General features: G+C 48.2%; 4 protein-coding genes across 4 annotated transcripts; 2 read left to right on the forward strand and 2 right to left on the reverse strand.

The window, feature by feature from the left end:
- Window positions 1-291: 291 nt before the first annotated feature.
- EDB93DRAFT_1153029 (uncharacterized protein) lies at window positions 292-2,080 on the reverse strand. Its single transcript, XM_041449778.1, has 8 exons — window positions 2,019-2,080; window positions 1,842-1,960; window positions 1,742-1,778; window positions 1,569-1,691; window positions 1,400-1,519; window positions 1,213-1,351; window positions 991-1,159; window positions 292-927 (listed from the first exon to the last, which is right to left on the reverse strand). Exons 1-8 carry the CDS (start codon window positions 2,059-2,061, stop codon window positions 652-654), a joined length of 1,026 nt encoding a protein of 341 aa, XP_041306414.1. The 5' UTR covers window positions 2,062-2,080; the 3' UTR covers window positions 292-651.
- A 2,136-nt stretch (window positions 2,081-4,216) lies between these two features.
- On the forward strand, window positions 4,217-5,973 carry EDB93DRAFT_1087577 (histidine phosphatase superfamily; the record flags this gene model as incomplete). Its single annotated transcript, XM_041446055.1, has 7 exons — window positions 4,217-4,330; window positions 4,379-4,699; window positions 4,754-4,882; window positions 4,994-5,141; window positions 5,188-5,352; window positions 5,408-5,577; window positions 5,626-5,973. 7 exons carry the CDS (start codon window positions 4,217-4,219, stop codon window positions 5,971-5,973), a joined length of 1,395 nt encoding a protein of 464 aa, XP_041306415.1.
- Window positions 5,974-6,252: 279 nt separating this feature from the next.
- EDB93DRAFT_536133 (uncharacterized protein) lies at window positions 6,253-8,998 on the reverse strand. The gene is made up of 11 exons (XM_041456647.1): window positions 8,886-8,998; window positions 8,613-8,835; window positions 7,949-8,561; window positions 7,843-7,892; window positions 7,677-7,788; window positions 7,392-7,630; window positions 7,235-7,329; window positions 7,013-7,182; window positions 6,861-6,949; window positions 6,790-6,804; window positions 6,253-6,737 (listed from the first exon to the last, which is right to left on the reverse strand). The coding sequence occupies exons 2-11, from the start codon at window positions 8,814-8,816 to the stop codon at window positions 6,471-6,473; spliced, it is 1,854 nt and encodes a 617-aa protein (XP_041306416.1). The 5' UTR covers window positions 8,817-8,835; window positions 8,886-8,998; the 3' UTR covers window positions 6,253-6,470.
- A 6,369-nt stretch (window positions 8,999-15,367) lies between these two features.
- Window positions 15,368-18,402, forward strand: EDB93DRAFT_1153075 (uncharacterized protein). Its single transcript, XM_041449779.1, has 11 exons — window positions 15,368-15,912; window positions 15,964-16,576; window positions 16,627-16,676; window positions 16,730-16,835; window positions 16,885-17,129; window positions 17,184-17,278; window positions 17,330-17,478; window positions 17,526-17,614; window positions 17,664-17,678; window positions 17,730-17,994; window positions 18,060-18,402. Exons 1-10 carry the CDS (start codon window positions 15,520-15,522, stop codon window positions 17,979-17,981), a joined length of 2,007 nt encoding a protein of 668 aa, XP_041306417.1. The 5' UTR covers window positions 15,368-15,519; the 3' UTR covers window positions 17,982-17,994; window positions 18,060-18,402.
- The last annotated feature ends 237 nt before the right edge of the window (window positions 18,403-18,639 follow it).

Below are 18,639 nucleotides of genomic sequence, written 5' to 3' on the forward strand. Positions count from 1 at the left end.
TTAGTCAGGCATGCTTTGTATGGCTTAGCATGTGATAAGGCACGTGACCAGACGGCCACCTAGGATGGTACGCGACGCGTCTCGATGCTTTCCGCAGTTGTCAAAGTTGTATTCAGGATCATAGCTTGTTTTATTTCACAAAATTCCTCAGGACCATGTGTTTCAGCACGCTTTAAACTTACCAGATACCTTTGATAATTTTGTGCAGTCATGCGCACCAAGTCTCAATTGGCGTATCACAGTTCACCCAAGCGGTAAGTCTAAGGCTTAACGAAGGTTGATAAGCATGGTAGAGACAACGCAATGCTTGTTATTCTTGGCTCGTTCTCCGAGCTATATGTAGTAGATCAGTCTCAGCGATATGAAGGATTTTAGTGTGTTCATTAGCATTGGACACGTCGTTCAGTCATCGTCACAGAAGCTGAGAGTTTGGGAATCGACATAATGAAGGTAGCGGAATCACTGCAGTAATTTACAAACGGTAGACGAACCTGGAAGAAGCTAACGGAGTCAATAATAAGAGCATACCATCGTCTCTGTACAAAGGCGACATTTCGTGATGTTCCGAGTCGCTCCATTAGATGACACACAGTCCGAAAAAAAATTATGATTCACAGCATGCTCACAATTTCATGAGGCGGATCTGGCTATCTACTGCTTTTTGGCCTCCCTCTCCTGCTTCCTGAGTGCCCTTCTCCTGATATCCTTATGCAGCGAATGGGTATAAGTAATAAACTGAGACTTCCATCCGATAACGTGCATGATATAATCGAGAAGCGCGTGGCTCCAGAATGCCGTGAGCGTGCCCGGACGCCCAGTGAGTGCTGCCCCGCAAGAAAAGCCAATTTTAGAGAGGCATGCGCGTACATAGGATGCGGGACTGGGTATTAACGCAGATGTACGCCGGATATTGGACATTTTGGAAACCTGGAAAAGATAAGGGGTCATGATGAGAAGTAATGGATCACAGACGGAATGAATATTACGCACGACAAAGTAAGTATTGAGATGTTGGACGAGGATCCCATGAGACCGGACCTCATCTGCGAGTGCGCTAGTGAAGGTTTCAAGGAATGCCTTGGTACCGCTGTATGTCGCTAGCATCGGAGAAGGCACGAGACCCGCGAAGGAACCGAGGTTGAGGACCAACCCACGTTTCCTATATCCGTCCACATTGAAGCAACAGAGGTGAGACACAGGTTAATAACTCACCGTTGAATCATACCAGGGAGAACTGCATGCGTGACGCGGATCGTCGCATTCACGTTGATAGCGACGATGTCAGCATTTTCTTGTTCCATAGTCTCAGCAAAATCAGTGGGCATAACGTGGGATTTTCCGACATTGTTCACTATGCTGTGTCAAAAACGAAGGATTAACAGTGTTACTAAGTACGCACCGAGGACACCAACATCGAGGGTATGAATGAGAGCTTTCAGGCCATCATATTTGAGGTCGTCATTTTTGGCAAAGTCGATAAGATAAATCTTAGTTTCAACTGCGGATTTTGTTTTCGTAGCTAGAAGAGATGTGAGGATTTAAAAAACATCAATATAAAGAACTCGTACCAATCTCGGCTGCCACATCGTTCAACATCGTGCCATTCCGTGCGACGAGCAAAACGTTGAACCCTGCCGAGCCCAACTGGATCGCGAATTCCCTCCCAATGCCATCTGAAGCACCCGTGACCACTGGAATAAATACGTGAGATTTGCACGTCAGCAGGAATCGCCTTACTAACCTGCCCATGCTCCCTTTTTAGCACCAAATTTCTCGAGCTGCGGCAATGCAAAGTCAGGTCCACAGGAAGGCTAAAGGCATATGCGCTATTATACACATACATGTGTCCCAGAGAGAATGAAGGTCTGAAAGAAGACGACAAGAGTTTTGAATGTAAAACGTGCAAATGTGAGAGCACCGAGAGAGAGCAGAAGTGTACACTGCCAAGGACAGCTATTGACTGTCACAGTTGCAGGTGGTTGAGAAAGCAGTTATCACATCATAGAAGATGTACTGACCTTGATTAAGAAGCCAAACTTTGAGTGTAGTAGCGTCCATCATCGCGTCGCAGTCGCGTGCTGAAGCGCTGAGACTTCCGAGTCACTAGCAGTCGTGTTGCTTAGTAAGCAGTGTGTTAAACGTTGCGCCACCACGGACCCTATTCTGAATTTCTGATGCAGAGGGCACACCTCGAATTTCCGCTTCTTCCTTACAAGCCCAGCAGTTAGAGCTGTGTCCTTCATCTAATGCCAACTTTATTTTGTCAAAATATTGCCAGTAATTACACTGTGGGTGACACAGTCGATCTGTGGTGACTACAGTCCCTTATCTTATTCATATTATATGTACGTCCAGTGCATCGGCCTTGAACTTATCAAGCAGCTCCTACGGTCATCTTTCAACACTATTTGACATCTGTTGCTCTCCTGCCATAGCCCTTGGCCTCGATGCCCTCAAATCCAGTCCTGGAATCTTTCATGGAATCATGTTGTCCAAATCTACGTAATGAACGAAGGCAGTATCAATACTGGCGTTCAAAAGTTCTCGGGCTTCTCAACGGCAATGAGTGGGACTATATCCTTAATAACACTGCGATCATGCGTTTTGCTGTGCTAGCTTTTACAGGTCGAATGATGATGCTAGCACTGCAGAATCCTAGTAGAGACTTGTCATTAAGCTTCGACCCAGCTGTGCTTGCAGAGACGATCAAATGCAATGTCACCGGTCCAGCACTGGTTACACGTTTCCTTCTCCCAGTCATCTCAAGTTATTGTCAACATGAGTTCCTCTCTTACCAGTATCAATAAAGATCTCGGGCCCGAATCAATCAACTACAGTATCAGCAAGTTGGACTTCACAAGCTTGTAGGCGATCTCTTCATCAATTGTTTTCTGCTAGAATACTTACTGTTATCTTTTGTTTTACGAATCAATTAATTTGCGTTTTGTGATCTGTCGGTCTATGCTTCCTCTTCCCATTGCCACTGGTTGGCCACGCAACAGGCATACAAACAAATGTATGAGCGTCCCCACTTTATCCCAATCCTCCCGGTTAGGTAAAAACAGACATGGGCGGCAAAGGTGCGGCGATCGAGCTCCATGTCTCTGTGACAGGCTGAACATGATCACGAAACTCACCACAGCTGACACGGGCAAGTTTAACAGCTATTTGGGGAAGTAGAATCCGTGGCAATAGGGTATTCTTTGCGAAGTTGTATAGCCATCCCTATGCTGTGAGTGGTAGTATGTAGTGCAGGAAGTATGAACTCATTAGGGCTTTGGCGCATTCCTCATCCGCATCCGTTATAGCTCCTACCTTCGTACTAAAGGCTCTGCTAGCTTCGATCGCACTTTCCGATCTGATATGCAAAATTGTGACTAGTACTCTTGGACTTTTGCGATCTGAACCGAATCAAAGAAGTCTGCGAGGCAGCACGTTATCGTATCACCGCCGTCCTAATATGCCCTTGGTCCATCCGGTCACCGGCAGCAACGTAAGCTTCCGCAGCAAACCCGCACGCTACTCACCTTTGTCATCTAATCAAACATGCAGTTACATTACCCGCCTCACCGATCACACGTGCTGATGGTTCTTCTCCCACAGAGCCTCGACATCAAGACCGTCATATCTCTCGAACTACGACAATATGACCTAGACCTAGACATGGTGGCGTACACTCTATAAGTTTATACGTCTGATTCTGTGCTGGCCTATAGGATCGACAGACTTGAAGTGCGTCCCAAAGCTCGCAGAATGCTTGGGCACGTGGTTCCTGCACCGTGACCGCGGCCTTAAATTTGCGTGACGTGGCTCTCACTTCGCCAGCATGCGTTTGATGCGTGTTGGTCTTGTACTGACCCATTCATCAATTTCCTCCCGCAGCACCCCGATATGCTGTTGTTGATCTCTTCAGATGATCTGTTAGCCCTGCAAAAGACTAGTCGGCAGACTCAGATGGATAGAAGCAGTATCATCCAGGGGCTCTCACGAAATTTTCTTCCATTTTACGCATGTGCGCCTCCTGTTCTATAGTGTGCACGCTTGAACTAGATGTGATATTGTATCAAAGAAATATCCGCGTGTCGCCTATTAATTCGGTTCGGTAGATCTTATGGCCGTGTACACTGGGGAGGTTTAAAGCGACCTGGGGGAGGATCGGCCCAAACTAAACCTCCACATCTAATTCTCTTTCTCCTCCCAATACTAACGACTTGCAATGCCTGATGTTCATGGTGTCCTCATTATCGCCCGCAATGGTGACCGCACGGAGTTTTACCAAGATCCGTTTACGTACGAGCCTTCCTACACCGAGTCTACGCCTCTTGGCGCTGTATGTCTACCCCATCCTCCGCGCTCACCGCCTAATATATAACTTTAGGTGCAATCACACCAACTTGGCTGCTATTTGAGATCGACGTACTTGAACCCCTCCTCCCCGTCACACATCCAAAGCATCCATGCTGACCTCGTGCAAAACGATCAAGTGGTTGTCCATGCCAAGGCTGGCGGGGAAGGCACTGCAGTCTTTGATAGTGCCATAGCAGTCCTGCAAGGGCTCTTCCCGCCAAATTCAAATAATCTGATCCAGCTTGCTAACGGGACGACCATTGTCACTCCCCTCGGGGGCTATCAGTATGTTCCAGTCGAAATGGCCCCGAGCAACGTTGACCGCGCGCTCGAGTCCTGGACTGAGTGTCCAGTGAGTTGTGTGCTCTCTAGGGCTCTGCGGAAGGCTGATTTGTGTGATATACAGGCATTCGAGCAGCACATCAAGAGTGTGTATGCATCCGAGGGTTTCAGGGAGACAGGGAAATTTGCGGCACCCTTCTTTGGCGCCGTTCGCGATTACGTATTCGGGAGGTCTACGACCCTTGAAAACGCTGTACGTATTCTTTTGTGTCGTCCTTACTCGTCCTGATCATCCCATGACAGTGGAATGTATGTAACACGCAGCATTCTCATGGTCATTTTAATGTTGTGATATTTCATGTAGATCTATGACTTCATCAACTCGCAACTTACGCACAACCAAACCTATGCGTACCGTCTTCCCCCAACTTTCGTCGAGCAGGCTCACGGATATGCTAACTACCACGAAAACGCGATATTCTCGGATAAGGAAATTGGTGGAATTGGAAATAGTGCGTTCCATCGGCTCGTATGGTTTGCAACTAATCTCCTGCTTAGTTGCTGGGCGTACTATCCTTCACACCATTCTTCACTCCCTTCAGCGCATCACTTTTGATGAGGACCCCCTCAGGTTGCTTCTTCTTGAGACGAGTTACCAGCCATTCATCTCGCTATTCCACATGATGGAGATGGTCAATGAGCACCCTCAGCTCGCTGCTATTCGTGAGTATTCTAGCTCAGGCATCCTTACAGTGACTCAATATTTGCATTACTACAGCAAACCATGCATCCGCCCTTGCCTTTGAGATTCTTCGTGGACCTCCACCCGAACTCCGCGAATTCCTCCGCATCAAGTTCAAGAACGGGACCGACGAGGAATTCCAGACTTACCCCGTTTTCGGTCACCAAGGAGACATAGCGGTAACAGAGTTCTTGTATCGCCTTGAGGTAAGTTTCGTGCACGTCGTGTTTGGCTCGTACTGATAGGATTTCCAGAATTTTGCTATCTCGAGCCAAAAACAATGGGAATCTGCGTGTGGAATCCATAGCGGCTACTTCGGCATCACGTCTGCTGCTGAGAGCATGAACATGCTGCTCGCTGCCTTCTCAGTCTTCTTGCTCTTTGGCCTGTTTGTTCTATCATGGTTCAAGCGCAGGCGGAGCACATATGTTCCTATTCAGGAAGTGGTGAGTCACTTCAACTTATGGTGTGCATGGTTGACTTACGGATACGGCTGTAGCAGGTTGTTAACAACGAGAAGGGGAGACTTTTGCCATGAGTTTAGTGTGAGGCGAGCCGCGAATAGGTGGTATAGGCGTGCTTTTGTTTGTGTTGTTGTTTGAGTGGCGTTGCATTTGTTTAGGTCAACAGTCTTTGTTTACTTGGACTATGTTTCTTAACGATTTCCTATGATGAGAGATTAGATGCCTGTCTGCCAGTGCGTGTCGCTACGCGCGTAGTAGACATACAAAATTTGAAGGAGTGACTTATGGTCTGAAGAATTGACGTCGGGTCGGTTCAAACGCGGTCGTGTGTACTGTCGCGTCTCGCCGAATTTCAATATCGATTGCATTCAGATATTTGCAAAATAATAGCAGAGATCAGCCATTTCGAGAAGTTAGAACCCAACGTTGCAGCAAACCCTTTCAATCTCATCATAGGAACTGATTACATTTTATTATAGATATATGGCCTCACGCAGTATGTCATACATTCATTGAAAAGGCAGTCAATCATGCCGGTCTCTGCTCATCTCCTCTCTTCTCCACATAGAAACACCTTTCGAGTTCTTCCATATTCTTGCTGACGGCGGCACTGGAATGAAACACGGGGATGGCTGTCAAAGATCATCTGCTCGCACGTCATTCAACCCTCGCAGCAGGTCCACATCGACCATCCCAGCTGCACGAAGAATATCCTCTTGCGGATCCTCGACATCGCCCACAAGGTCTGTTAGTACATCAAAGCGTTTCGTAGCAAGCCAAATGATTTGAAGAATGCCAGCGCTATTGATAGGCATTTTATCGTTCCGCCCACTGTGCATCCCGTTTGTCACACGCATCGATAGCGCCAACATGAGCAGAGAGCAGGTGAATGCAAATGCAAGCTAGATCTTTCCGTTGGTGATACACAATTCCCACATGCAACAGAATCCTTACGGGCCATAAGTTTATCTGGATAATATATTGCTCAGCCATGAAATTCATTGTTGAATGATTCTTGACCTTACACCAAGGTGCCATTGTAGAAGCTGCTGTGAAATGGTGGTGTTTTCATATTTCCGATTAAACCCACCGCCGTCGGCGCCGAGCTGTCCGGCTTTTTAGACCCAGTACGTTAGTTAAGCATTTCTGCACAAATCAATCAGAATTCGTAACATACCTGTCCATAGAACTGCAGCATAAGCCCTTGATAGAGCCGTTTCGAATTGATCACGGCTGCACAGAACTTTCGTCGGAATTGGAGGAGCTTTGGCTAGGACAGAGAAGCCTGAGTCAAAGTATGACATTGGGTGGGGAAAGACGGTTATTCCAATCTGCTGCATAAAAAATCTGACGACGATTAGCAAAAGTTGAACATTACTGCGAGCGGTGCATAAATCACATTTCCAAAAGAGATAACCCATAACATGATGCTCGTTCCTGATTCATGCACCAGCCAGTGGGATGATGCGCCCCGCTTACGAAAGGTGAAACAAGCTATCAAGTGCCAAAAACCATATGGTTAGATCTCAGCCAGTCCACTGATGACAGAAACTTGCCCATTTTTCATGATGCAATTCACTTGATAATGGCGGTGACCAAATATCCCATCTAGGTTCTTCCTCCGGCGGTGACCATGCTTCCCAGTCACCAGAAACACTTGGCTCAAGGGACGGGGAAAGATCCAGTAGTTGATTCGTTTGTACATCAACAGTGGCGACATGGGGTTGAAGGTCAATAGTGCACGCCACTATATGAACATTGTACATGCTATAAATCAGGGGAGGCTGGGGATTGCCTATAGTCGTAGTCAGATCACATTCTTGCATGACAAAGCCTCTTACCTATGAAGGTAAATGGCCCGGGAGGATGTTCCCAATACACATGTTGAACTGTTTCATCGCCAGGTAAATTGCTCGAGTTCACAGCAGTCGAGGCTATGAAAGCAACAGTCGGCTATCATATAGTTACTTAGTAAGAGATTCAAATTTCAGGAAGATTGGGATATACTCCTGGAAAGAATGAGGAAATGACAGGATTTATCATAACCTGATCTGAATCTAAGAATAGGCGATGGATGAATACATTCTAAAGCAAAGCAAAAGAAAATACATACATGGATGCACAAGTCTAGTTCTCAATCTCACGGTATGACTGAGATTTGATATTGGCAGGTTGAGTGTAAGATATCCGAAATTGTCAGCGTTAATTTCATGGGAGTAATTTAATACGGAATTGCGAACTAATCCACAATTTGCTCTGAACGACGATGCATTGACGATGGCGCGTCCAGGCGTATCGGTAGATTGAATGATATCGTAAAGAGCGGCACCGTGGAGTCCCATACCCTGAAGATTGGCGAATTGGCCTAACGTAGGAACCAATGCACTGATGGATTGCCACTGGATTGCCATCATATCTACGTCTGGACTAGGCCAGTAAGAAATTTTTGTAGCGGTCGCATCCACAGCTGAGTTGAATGTTTGTAATTGAATGATAGATGACGAGACCACGTGAAGGGAAAAAACACATGCAAGATAGGTCGTTATGGATAATATGCTCCACCATGATGCAGGGATAGTTGATTGACGCCAAAGACACTCCAGCGCAGAACCAAGGCCCTTCCATGCGTTCACCGTGTCATGAAGAGCGGTTACCGTCTGGCGTCGTGTCGTGTTCTTGAGGAATGTTAATCGTTGCATTAGGTAAACGAGTATTGTGCAATAAATCTTAAGGCTTCGTTGGTGCAAGAAGATAGTACATATGTGATGATTCCTTACCGCATAAAATGCCTGTGATGACGTACTCAATATAGTGACCCAGATTTCATTGCCGGATGTCAATGGGACGACTAAGCGGTGCTCGATACCTGAAATGTTGAGCACGAGAATAACAACGTGGAGGAGGACAAGAATGATGTGCAGAAGAGTGCACAGAATGGCAAGCACTGGCCTCCCTGATTCCCGCCGCTGCGTCACGACCATTGATAAGGCGATTGGCGATCTGCAATTGTTTATGTGAGAAAGGAATTGGATTATGTTGCTTGAGAGTACCTGACGGTATAATATGTTTTGTACTACTTTAAGCTTCGTAGAACACATCTGACGGGTACCTACGGTGCGCAAAGGAAGGACACCACGATCTTGCTATGGCTTTGTAAACACGTTGGGTAGGGGGAGAGAGGTTATGGGGTGTGAAAGGACGCACAAACTCGTACAAACCTCTACAAGACTGACGGGGCTAGACTTGAGTTATTAAGCAGTGAGGCAACCGAAACAGGTTTTGGAGTCCAGACATCATGATTTTGGGAGGTGCACAGCATATAACCTATGCATGGTGGAAAAAAGATCTTGCCGAGGGCCTAGGTGTGAATTTATCTCACCAAGTAAGGACTAGAGTCCATGACTCGGACGAGCGCCAGAATGAAAGATCTGAAACATCACGATTGTTCGATATTTAGCGCTACAAATATCCCATATTTATGATACCTGCCTCAGCTTGGCCTTGGTGAATGCACCTATCATGATAGTAGATCATGATCTCGGGCACCGAGGTTGACTTCCGGGACCTACACAGTGCCACTGTCAACGGATCTGTGCAATGTGAATCACAACCCTGTATCGACGTTCTCAGCGTTCAATGTCACCGCATGGAAAGATGAGACAGTAATCGATGTAGCGCCATGGTGTAAATCAGAGGATACGGAAGGTTGAACTCACTACTTAGAAATAGTGTTGTAGGTCCAGTCTGCCGGAAGGACGGGGGATCACACCGATGCTCATAGAGTATCAGCAACTTACTTTTCTCGAGCAACTGCACTCTTAGTACTATCCTGCACTATTTCAGATATTCAAGCACTGGAATATTCGTAGTCACCATAGGGCCGTAGTGCATCGGTCGATTATTAAAAGATGGGGGTTTCCTAACAACCAACCAACAACACTCTGCTCGGCTAACTTAGTAGCCATCCGTCTATTACGTAAGTTCCAACTTCGACTGTTGTACTGACGAAAACGATCTGACGCGAAGGCTCCTGTGAGGTTGGGCTGAGTCCGAGTGTTAGCTCGGGCTGGACGCTGAAGGATTGAGCCGCTGGGTGGGCGGGCAAACGAACAGCGATTTGTGTGGAGCCTTGCGGAAGAACGATGGATAGATGAATAAGATGAATTGATGGTGCGAAAGAATCAATGGATGTAGCGGTGGGTGGGGTGGAACGAACTAACGTATGGTATGGTATTATGAATGTGAGGGGCGAGTAAACGAGAGGATAGTAATAGATATTCTGATACGCAGATACTACGATTCGAATAGTGACGAGAAGGTAGAAAAACCAAGCGTCACGCTCAGTTGGACGCATGGTGCTGACTCTCCGGCAAGCTCCGAATCGGCACCTTGTCATTCCAACTTCGACTGTTGTACTGACGAAAACGATCTGACGCGAAGGCTCCTGTGAGGTTGGGCTGAGTCCGAGTGTTAGCTCGGGCTGGACGCTGAAGGATTGAGCCGCTTACCCACTGCTGGTGAGCTCCAACTGCGGCTGATCTCAGCGGCCAACCCAACAGAGCGATCTAGCTTATTAATGGTTTGTGTGGATATTTGCCAGGCCGCCGAGGTGTTGCGTTGCGACTTGCTCGAATGCCCTGATGTAAGTCTCATACGCTAGGGATTTCCATCGACCCGCTATGCGCACTATTTCTGGGTCTACTTTGTTAGCGAGGTAGAATGAGGCGCCGCCGATTCTAAATGAATGTCCAAACGTTGTTCCCCAGTTCCAGGCGGTTAATATGCTGTTGATGCTTTCGATGGCGCGAGTCTTGACCATCGGGCGAATGACTCCTTTGTTGTCCCTCCACGAGAATAATGGGTCGTCTGGTAGTGCTGGGACTACTTCTGCTAAGTTTCGCAATGCCTGAATTGGGCAGAGATCTCCTTGTTCTACAATGAAAACGGATTGAGGCTCTCCCGATTTTGCTGTCTTGGCTTGTGGGAGATCAAGTCTGGCATAAGGTTTCCCAGTCAGATCGAATCCGAGGTGAACATCTTTTCGCGTGATGTGTTTTGACTTGTCGAAACTTGCGCGAGTGTTGACTGCGACTTCCCCGAACCGCATCATCCCAAAGAAGGCACAGCTGGACATTGCCCATATGCACGCGTCAAATGGTTGATCTATTCGTAGGGTGGCCTTGATGGCAGCTAGCATATGGAGTGTGATTGGGGGTCTGATAGGTCTACGGCGAGTTCCTTGCAGGTTCTCCATTCCGCGAAGTGACCAGTTGATCCGCGTGAAGTGTTCTGGTGATAGCGGAGGTGGCCATCCTTGTGCCAAATGCCAGGCGCGGATTGCAGAGAGGTATTTTCTCGCGACTGATACGGAAACTGGCTCAAAGGGTACTGTTTCAGTTGTCGCAGACTCTAGAAAATGTTTTGTTGCGGAAGGATCGGAAACGGCCCAAAGGGCAAATGAGTGCAGCAGTTCGAAAGATGCTGGCAGACGGTCAGCTTCTGGGATGGAGAATATGTCGCAAAAAATGTGAAATTTTCTTAAACCCGAGCCATAGCTAGTCGTTTCTCGTAGCGATGCTTGGTTGGAGATGTTGGCAAGGAACTGTATGACTGGGTGGTCTATCGTTGACGGTGGAGGGGTGTTGATGCCACGCCAATGAAAAATATGTTCCTCAGCTGCACAGGGGGGGCGGAGGGGAGATTCTCGAAGGGATAATAAATTCTGGGGTGTGGGGGGTGTGGTTTCAATTGACGAGGAGGTCAGACTGTAACAAATGACATTTTGTCGCTGAGATGCGACGGGAGTGGAAAATCGGTCTTGAATGATGGGCCAGAAGAATTGCCTAGAAAGGTTTGAATGTCGCCTCGCGAGAGCGGATCTGAGATGTTGATTTGACCAGGTACGTGCTCGACTTTGAGATGTATCCCATGGTGCGCCTATATCAAGATAAGTAAGCTTGAAATCCATGCTCGTTGATATTACCTGTAGCAAATAGATTTCCTTGAGGACGATGTTTGTTGGCTGATTGCGTGAGCGGCCTTTGTTTATTTCCATGACTACTCCAGCATTGTCCGAACGGACTAGGATGGATTGGCCTTTCACATCTGCTCATTCGGATAGCCCAAGATGGAGGGCTAACCTCAAACCTAGCTCTACTGTGGTAGCTTCGGCCCAGCCAATGTTGTGTTCGCAGCCTGGGCCCACCTTGAAACCCTCTTTCCATTTCCATGCTGCCCAATGCTGGCCGATCACGATGCCTACTCCGAAAGATGTGCTCGCATCGTCCCACCACTGGAGGTCGATTGGGTGTTGGGTGCGTAGAGGTCTTTCGCGTGGGGATACTGATAGGATCTCTGTTACCCAGTGTAAGTCGGCAGAAAGCGAGCTCGGTATATGAAGACGTGCTCGTCGTGATTTGAATTTGTTGGCGAAAAGGGCCACTGATCGAAGGAAAGGGCGAATCAGTGGGAATATCGATGATACATGGACTAGCTTGCCGTGCAGGCTTGCTGCTTCGTTTGCTGTGAAACGCAGTGCCCTTTGCTAGCCACGATTGTAACAATGATAGGATTTTCTCCATTTTCTCTTCCGGGAGTGAGACTACTCTTCGTGATAAGTCCCAGTCGAAGCCAATGTAACATTGGATAATTGCGAAGGCCCGCAGTTTCTCTAAGCTCCATGGTACTCTGAAGGCGGCTGACAGCTCGATGAATTCTTCTTCTGTCCAATTCTGGTGCGGGAGGCGGATGACGAAGAAGTCGTCTACCCATTTTCGAATTGGGCCGAAACCAGCTTTCTCGTATATGGCCACTAGCATGTCTGCTACTGAGCCGAAGACTCCTGCGCTTGAGCTTAAGCCAAACATGAGGGCTCGATCGACGTAAACCCGACCGCGCCATAGAATGCACAGGGCCCACTGTTGGCTGGGGTGGACCAGTATAATTCGGTACGCTGATGCGATGTCGAATGTCGCTGCGACACACCCATCTGGTAGCGAGAGAATCAACTCCACTACACTGTCGAATGTGCCCCATTCTGTTGGGAATGCGTCTGGGTCTATGCCTGCATTGACAGAGGGGCTTTCGGGATTGTCGTGTGGGTATGACATGTCTTGAACGAGTCTGAATTTCGTGGAATGAGGCTTCGGTACGAGGCCAAGTGGGGACGTGCGAAAAGGGCCGATTAAGGATTCTAGTTCCGAGATTGAGTATGTGCGAGAGTAACACCCAGCGTTCTGCTCGCTGATTATATATTGGTCTATGATATCGACATTTAGTTGTGAAGATGTGTGGTTCTCGAAAGGATAGTGTGGTTTTCGGTGTTTCTCTGACTCCTACGTCGAAGCCTTCCTTGATATTGGATATCATATGTCCCCATTCCTCGTATATATTATATTCATATAGTAGTTCTTCGAGTTTCGATGCGATGAGGGGTGTCACCACCTGCCTAGGATCTAGGACGGACTGCTCTGCAGGTTCCTGCGCCATGGGCAGCATCTCCACAGATGCTGCATCCATGGTAATTGATGCATGCGTTGGCAAAGTGGCAACTGGAGAATCTCGCCCAGCTGATGCAGAAAATCTTTCCACCCGGGGCTGCAAGGGCATGTGCGCTCTTAGCTGAGGTTGCGATTTGGGCCACTGGGTGCCCGGTGACGGTTGATTCTGCTGTGCAGTCGCCTGGTAAGTGGTCTGCTCCTCCACACCGAAAGCATTGCAGTCTGGCCTTCTTCTTCTGTGGATGATGGGATGGCAACGAGGATGGCGGAGATGGCCTCTTAAGTTGTGCTTGGCTGTACGATGCAGTGACGGCGGGTTGCCTGGTTACTATGCGAGTTGCAATGATGGTAAGTGCTTTGTCGTCTAGCTGGGATAGGTCGTGTTGCGGATGCTGTGCTACCGTTTCACGTTGTTGGATGTCATATTCAACTGCAATATCCCATGAGTGGGAGCGGCTCAAACCCAGGACTACACTGTGGTGGGCTTTCAGTGCCTTCGCGCGTGCGGCCCCGTGGTAATGACCCATGCGATCTTCTGCTGCATCAGCCGCTCCTATCCAGTCTGACAACGTTATGCTCCTCTCATTCCGGCGATCGAGCCCTTTGGCCATCAGCGAGCCTGATGCAGAGATGGTGAAGGCTTCTTCGCCAGTCCTAATCGCTTGCCATCGAGCCGACGAAGTGAGCATACTGTATGGGACATATTTGAAGGCTTTGAACGCCTCGTCAACTTTGGGTGGAACGGCTGTAACAACGAGACTGGCATTAGCTCTCGAAATCCTCGGTAATGGCGAGGCGAACACGAAATTGTGGCAGCATTCAGCCCCGGACCACTCTATGGCCAGACAAAAGCTAGCTTGGCCTGCAGCCTGACGTAGCAAGTGGGTCGCCTTTAGCGACTGAGCCTATAGCTCTGATAATTCGCACTGGCCTTCAGCTCAGTGTTGAGATCAAGTGCGCTTGGATGCGCAGCTGCATCTGCATGCTTGGGTTAGAAGGTTGGGACCCAAGACGCTGAGCACTGCCTCCTTGGTGCACGTAGCACGAAACTCGCAAATCTGGCTAAGAACGAGATAGAGATCCTCACCAGTGTCGAGGGGGTTTGCTTTGAAGCCTGGTACCACATCAGGGAGGGAGACCTTGGGCTCGTCCTTCTTGGCTTCGATGATGGCGGCCCTTGCTCTTTCTACTTCCTCTGGCGACGCAAACAATGGAAGTGCGGGAGCCTTAGCCTGAGGGAGGAGCTCAACGGGTTGTGTGGTCCTTATTGCTTGCTCTTGCTCGAGTTGAGCAATCCGGGCAAGCAGCGCTGCCACGTCAACCGTTTGCTGCACTGGTGTTACGGCAGGTGGGTTCGGTGGACTTGGTGCAGATGGTGTGCTGGCCGGGGCTGGCTGCTTCGATGCTGCTTGCTTGGATGGCTGCTTAGCCACTGGCTTGGCTGCTGGCTTGGCCGCCGGTTTGGCTGCGGCTGCAGCTGCAGCTGCGGCTCTGGCTGCTGGAGCACCAGGGAGGGGTGTTACTCTGGGTGCGTTGCTTTGAGGCGCTGAATCGTCGTCTGCGTCGGCACCGACGCTAGCGAGTCTGGCTGACTGCCTTGTTGCTGCTGCTTTGGCGCGAGCCGCGCCTTGGCCTAGCTCTTCTGGAGGCTCTGCATAGTCGGATGGATGCAGTGGCCCTACAGGTGCAGATGATCCTGAGGAACTGGCATGAGGGGCCGGCAGGCCTGGAAGTTGCAGGTTTAGGTGCTGATGGGTCATTGATCAGGCGGATAAGACTGGATCAAGTGAGGTGCGATTATGATGGAAAGTAAGTGATAACGTATGGTATGGTATTATGAATGTGAGGGGCGAGTAAACGAGAGGATAGTAATAGATATTCTGATACGCAGATACTACGATTCGAATAGTGACGAGAAGGTAGAAAAACCAAGCGTCACGCTCAGTTGGACGCGTGGTGCTGACTCTCCGGCAAGCTCCGAATCGGCACCTTGTCATGGTCTGCCAATTAAAATTTGTTATCGTCGGCTTGATCAAAACCCTAACACAGGATGTTTGAATCAATCTTTACGGCTGTATATATCGATCTGCGCAGCATCATGGCAGCGTACTCACAATGTGGACCGACACAGCACATATCATTTAAAGCAATGTCACGGTGATGTGCTGATTATCTACCCTTTAGCATGTTCTCTTCTCTGCTACCTAACGTGAGACAGGACAACCATGGCTCCATGTCATTGCAGCCAATTGGGAAACTCCCGAGTTCTCCTTTACATGAACTTGAACTTGAACGAATACCAACACCCACTCAATGTCGATGCCTGCCCGGTGATAATACAGGTCCTTTCATCTCGGCGGCTACAGATTTCTTGAATTCATCGCTGTCCACACAAAAGCTGCACAAGTCCACAAAATCGGTATCAGCATTTCTATGTGTGTTTATGCATGGATTTTTTGTTCTTCTCCATTTTGTTCTCCTGGCGTTAAGCATTTCTGCTATCGAGCACCGTATTGTCATTTCTGAGAACGGTGCATGGATGTCAGCATTGGCTGCATCGACACAGGCCTTTTATGCGGTGAGGCCAATTGTTTGTACAAATTACACTTAATTAATTTGACTTATAAAGCTGTATTGCGCGATACTCGTTTACCTGGCGCAACGCCTGACACTCTACCGGAACTTGATTCAGCATCAAAAATTGACCATCCTCCACGACAATGTTAACGCATGGAGTGGCCTTGGTTCTGCATTACAGTGTCTCTGGCAACAGTCAAGCACTAGTAGATCATTATGGTGGATGGCGTCTATCGCTACCTATCTTGGATGTGTATTCGCGCTTCATGTGGCTTCGTCATCCCTATTGCAGCTGCAGACATTCACCGCAACCACAAACATGTCAGCAACAACATTCTCTCACTGGCCTGGCACAAATGTCGACATGATGGGACTTCAGTGGCACACTATTAGCGCGATCGTTCCATCTCTGAGCCATTTCAATAGTTCGTTGAACGCCGGACTCAATGATACCACATTGTATGACACCGTTGAAGCAGATGGCGCCACAGGAAACGCCATTGTAGATGCAACTACTTTCCAAACGGAGTGTGGGTTACTCCGTAATTCTGAGTTGAGCTACACCCCACAGCTGAATGCCAATCAATTCGGAGACTACGTAATCGAACCTCCAGTTTCAGGCCAGGAGCAGACCATGAGATGGTCGGCCCGGCTGGTACCTCCCTGTCGGTATTCCTTTCATTGCCTGCAGGAGCTATATCTTACATTTTGGTAGATCAAGATCAGTTAAAAGTCAGTGGGTCCATGTCTGTCCTTTTTCCTGGGGTAAGCATATTTCAATTTTTGCTTACTCTCTGAGTGACCTGTGCTACCTTTAGCCTACCATCGTGTTTATAATTCCTACGTCCATTGATATCGACGACTCCCTGAAATCAGCAACCGCACAGCACATAAACTGGGAATATCAGCAAGACCTGTTATTCAGTATGTGCTCGCGCTACTACCCAGTCCCACTCTCTAATAGTTACGATAGACAGTCCTCAAGCTCCGACCATCTCGACTGCGCTCGATGCTTATTTAATAGCTTGCAACATATATGTTGAACACCATACGGCGACAGTCGATATGAAAACAGGTCGATTACTGGCACTCTTTCCGCCCCCGATTCTATCTCCTCCGTCAAACTGGAAGGCATGGACAGCGCCAAAGGGAAATAGCACTTGGGATATCTGGTCGCCGCCAGGAATAGGTCAGTATAATCATCAACATCGAAAATGGGTTAGCAAATGTTTTATCATCGTTTGTAACCTTCGTTTGCTGAACACACTGAAGCTTGTATCTCCATTCCACTCTGGAGCTATGCACCCTGTAAATATTTGTATGACTCAAAGTCAAGCATCCTGCTACAGACTTTCTCTCCTCGAGCTGTGAGGTAATCATGTTGAGGACTATCCTAACAAACTGACGCTTCGCCTGAGGTATTTTATGAAAGAAATTGGTTTAGATGTGGTTTTGGACGAGCAAGCCTCCAGGCCACCACCACCATCTGGTCCAAAGAAGGTTCTCTGTAGTCGCCACAAATTCGAATCTAGTCTCTCCAAAATCTTCGCATCATTGTTGTGGACAGGTAAAGTGTTTTACTTTCGTGTGTACCAGACTTGAAAAACGATACAGGTGCAAAGCTCGGCTCCGATGCTGGTGGCTTTGACCCAACACCAGGCAGCACTGTCGTTTCTCGGCAGGTTATAAAATGGCGTCTCAACGTAGGTACTCATCATACAAAGTATTCAATCTTGCCGACCTATGTTTCAGACTAATGCGCGGCCTGTAAGACCCCTATTGCAAACTAACTTGACAAGGCTTTACTGAGAGATACAGTTAGCAGTTGCATTGACCGCTTCGTTGACCATGTTGATACTCTCGATCTGCATGTCAGGGGACATATTATATCGGCGGAAAAACAGGATGCCCATAGAGAGTGCTGGCGTTCTCCAGATCATCTGGCTGACAAACCGTCTCCGCGTGCTCAAAGACCTCATGAATGAGTTGGATGATCCAAGAGAAGATGTTCTTCGTTCTGTTGGGATGGTGGAAGTAGACCTGTTACAAGAGCTAAATAGGCAGGACTAGGGATTGTTGCTAGGTAAGCGTCGAATTCTTAGCAGCAAGACTGACCGGTTAATTGTGATGTTGGTTGCTTGAATCTAGCGAGACTTGAAGGTGCACTACGAACGATACCATGAAGCATGACTTGCAGGAGCTAAGGCAGCCTCATACTTATACGAGTTCCGTGCCGCATCTTCAACAAGCATCCCCACCCGTTGATAGTATTTGCTCTTCTCTTATCCTCCTCCGTCAATCACATTGCGGTGTAGGATTGCGTCGAGCGTAACTCCATGATTAGCTGGCATGTTGTATCTATCTATCTACATGAACGAGTTCCCACTGCATCCTTCAAGTACAAGCATTCTCGTCACTCGCAGACTAATTCGCTGCGGCCAATGTCGATATGATTAGTCTATAAATCAGATTTAGATGTTGCGGAACCAGGTTACCATACTTGTTACAAAGGGCGAACTGCGAAGCAAAAGCACGATCCATGTAAACGAAGGTAAAGAATGAAGGAACGTGAAGGAACTCAAGCAAGGCTGCAAGGCATTCTGAATCGAATAGAAGTTTACCCTCCAAGGCCGCAAGCAAACCTTGCGCGAAGTTTCCTACAAGACAGGCGTCATCAACAATTGAATATATATACCCGAAAATTGCCAACTCGTGCTTGCTCGTCTGC

This window comes from Suillus bovinus (assembly GCF_016758785.1).
Source record: "Suillus bovinus strain UH-Sbo-P2 chromosome Unknown EDB93scaffold_38, whole genome shotgun sequence".
NCBI lineage: Eukaryota > Fungi > Basidiomycota > Agaricomycetes > Boletales > Suillaceae > Suillus > Suillus bovinus.

Excerpts from the sequence above, each read along its gene's own strand:
- EDB93DRAFT_1153029 (XM_041449778.1), bottom strand. The coding sequence starts at position 2,061 with ATGATGGACGCTACTACACTCAAAGTTTGGCTTCTTAATCAAG. Across the intron at positions 1,961-2,018 it reads AGTTTGGCTTCTTAATCAAG|TCAATAGCTGTCCTTGGCAG; the intron begins GTCAGTACATCT and ends CAACTGTGACAG. Across the intron at positions 1,692-1,741 it reads TAAAAAGGGAGCATGGGCAG|TGGTCACGGGTGCTTCAGAT; the intron begins GTTAGTAAGGCG and ends TATTTATTCCAG.
- EDB93DRAFT_536133 (XM_041456647.1), bottom strand. The coding sequence starts at position 8,816 with ATGGTCGTGACGCAGCGGCGGGAATCAGGGAGGCCAGTGCTTGCCATT. Across the intron at positions 8,562-8,612 it reads CATCACAGGCATTTTATGCG|ATTTATTGCACAATACTCGT; the intron begins GTAAGGAATCAT and ends CGAAGCCTTAAG. Across the intron at positions 7,789-7,842 it reads TTTCCTCATTCTTTCCAGGA|CCGACTGTTGCTTTCATAGC; the intron begins GTATATCCCAAT and ends ACTATATGATAG.
- EDB93DRAFT_1153075 (XM_041449779.1), top strand. The coding sequence starts at position 15,520 with ATGTTCTCTTCTCTGCTACCTAACGTGAGACAGGACAACCATGGCTCC. Across the intron at positions 16,577-16,626 it reads GGCCCGGCTGGTACCTCCCT|ATCAAGATCAGTTAAAAGTC; the intron begins GTCGGTATTCCT and ends ACATTTTGGTAG. Across the intron at positions 17,130-17,183 it reads ATCATCAACATCGAAAATGG|CTTGTATCTCCATTCCACTC; the intron begins GTTAGCAAATGT and ends AACACACTGAAG.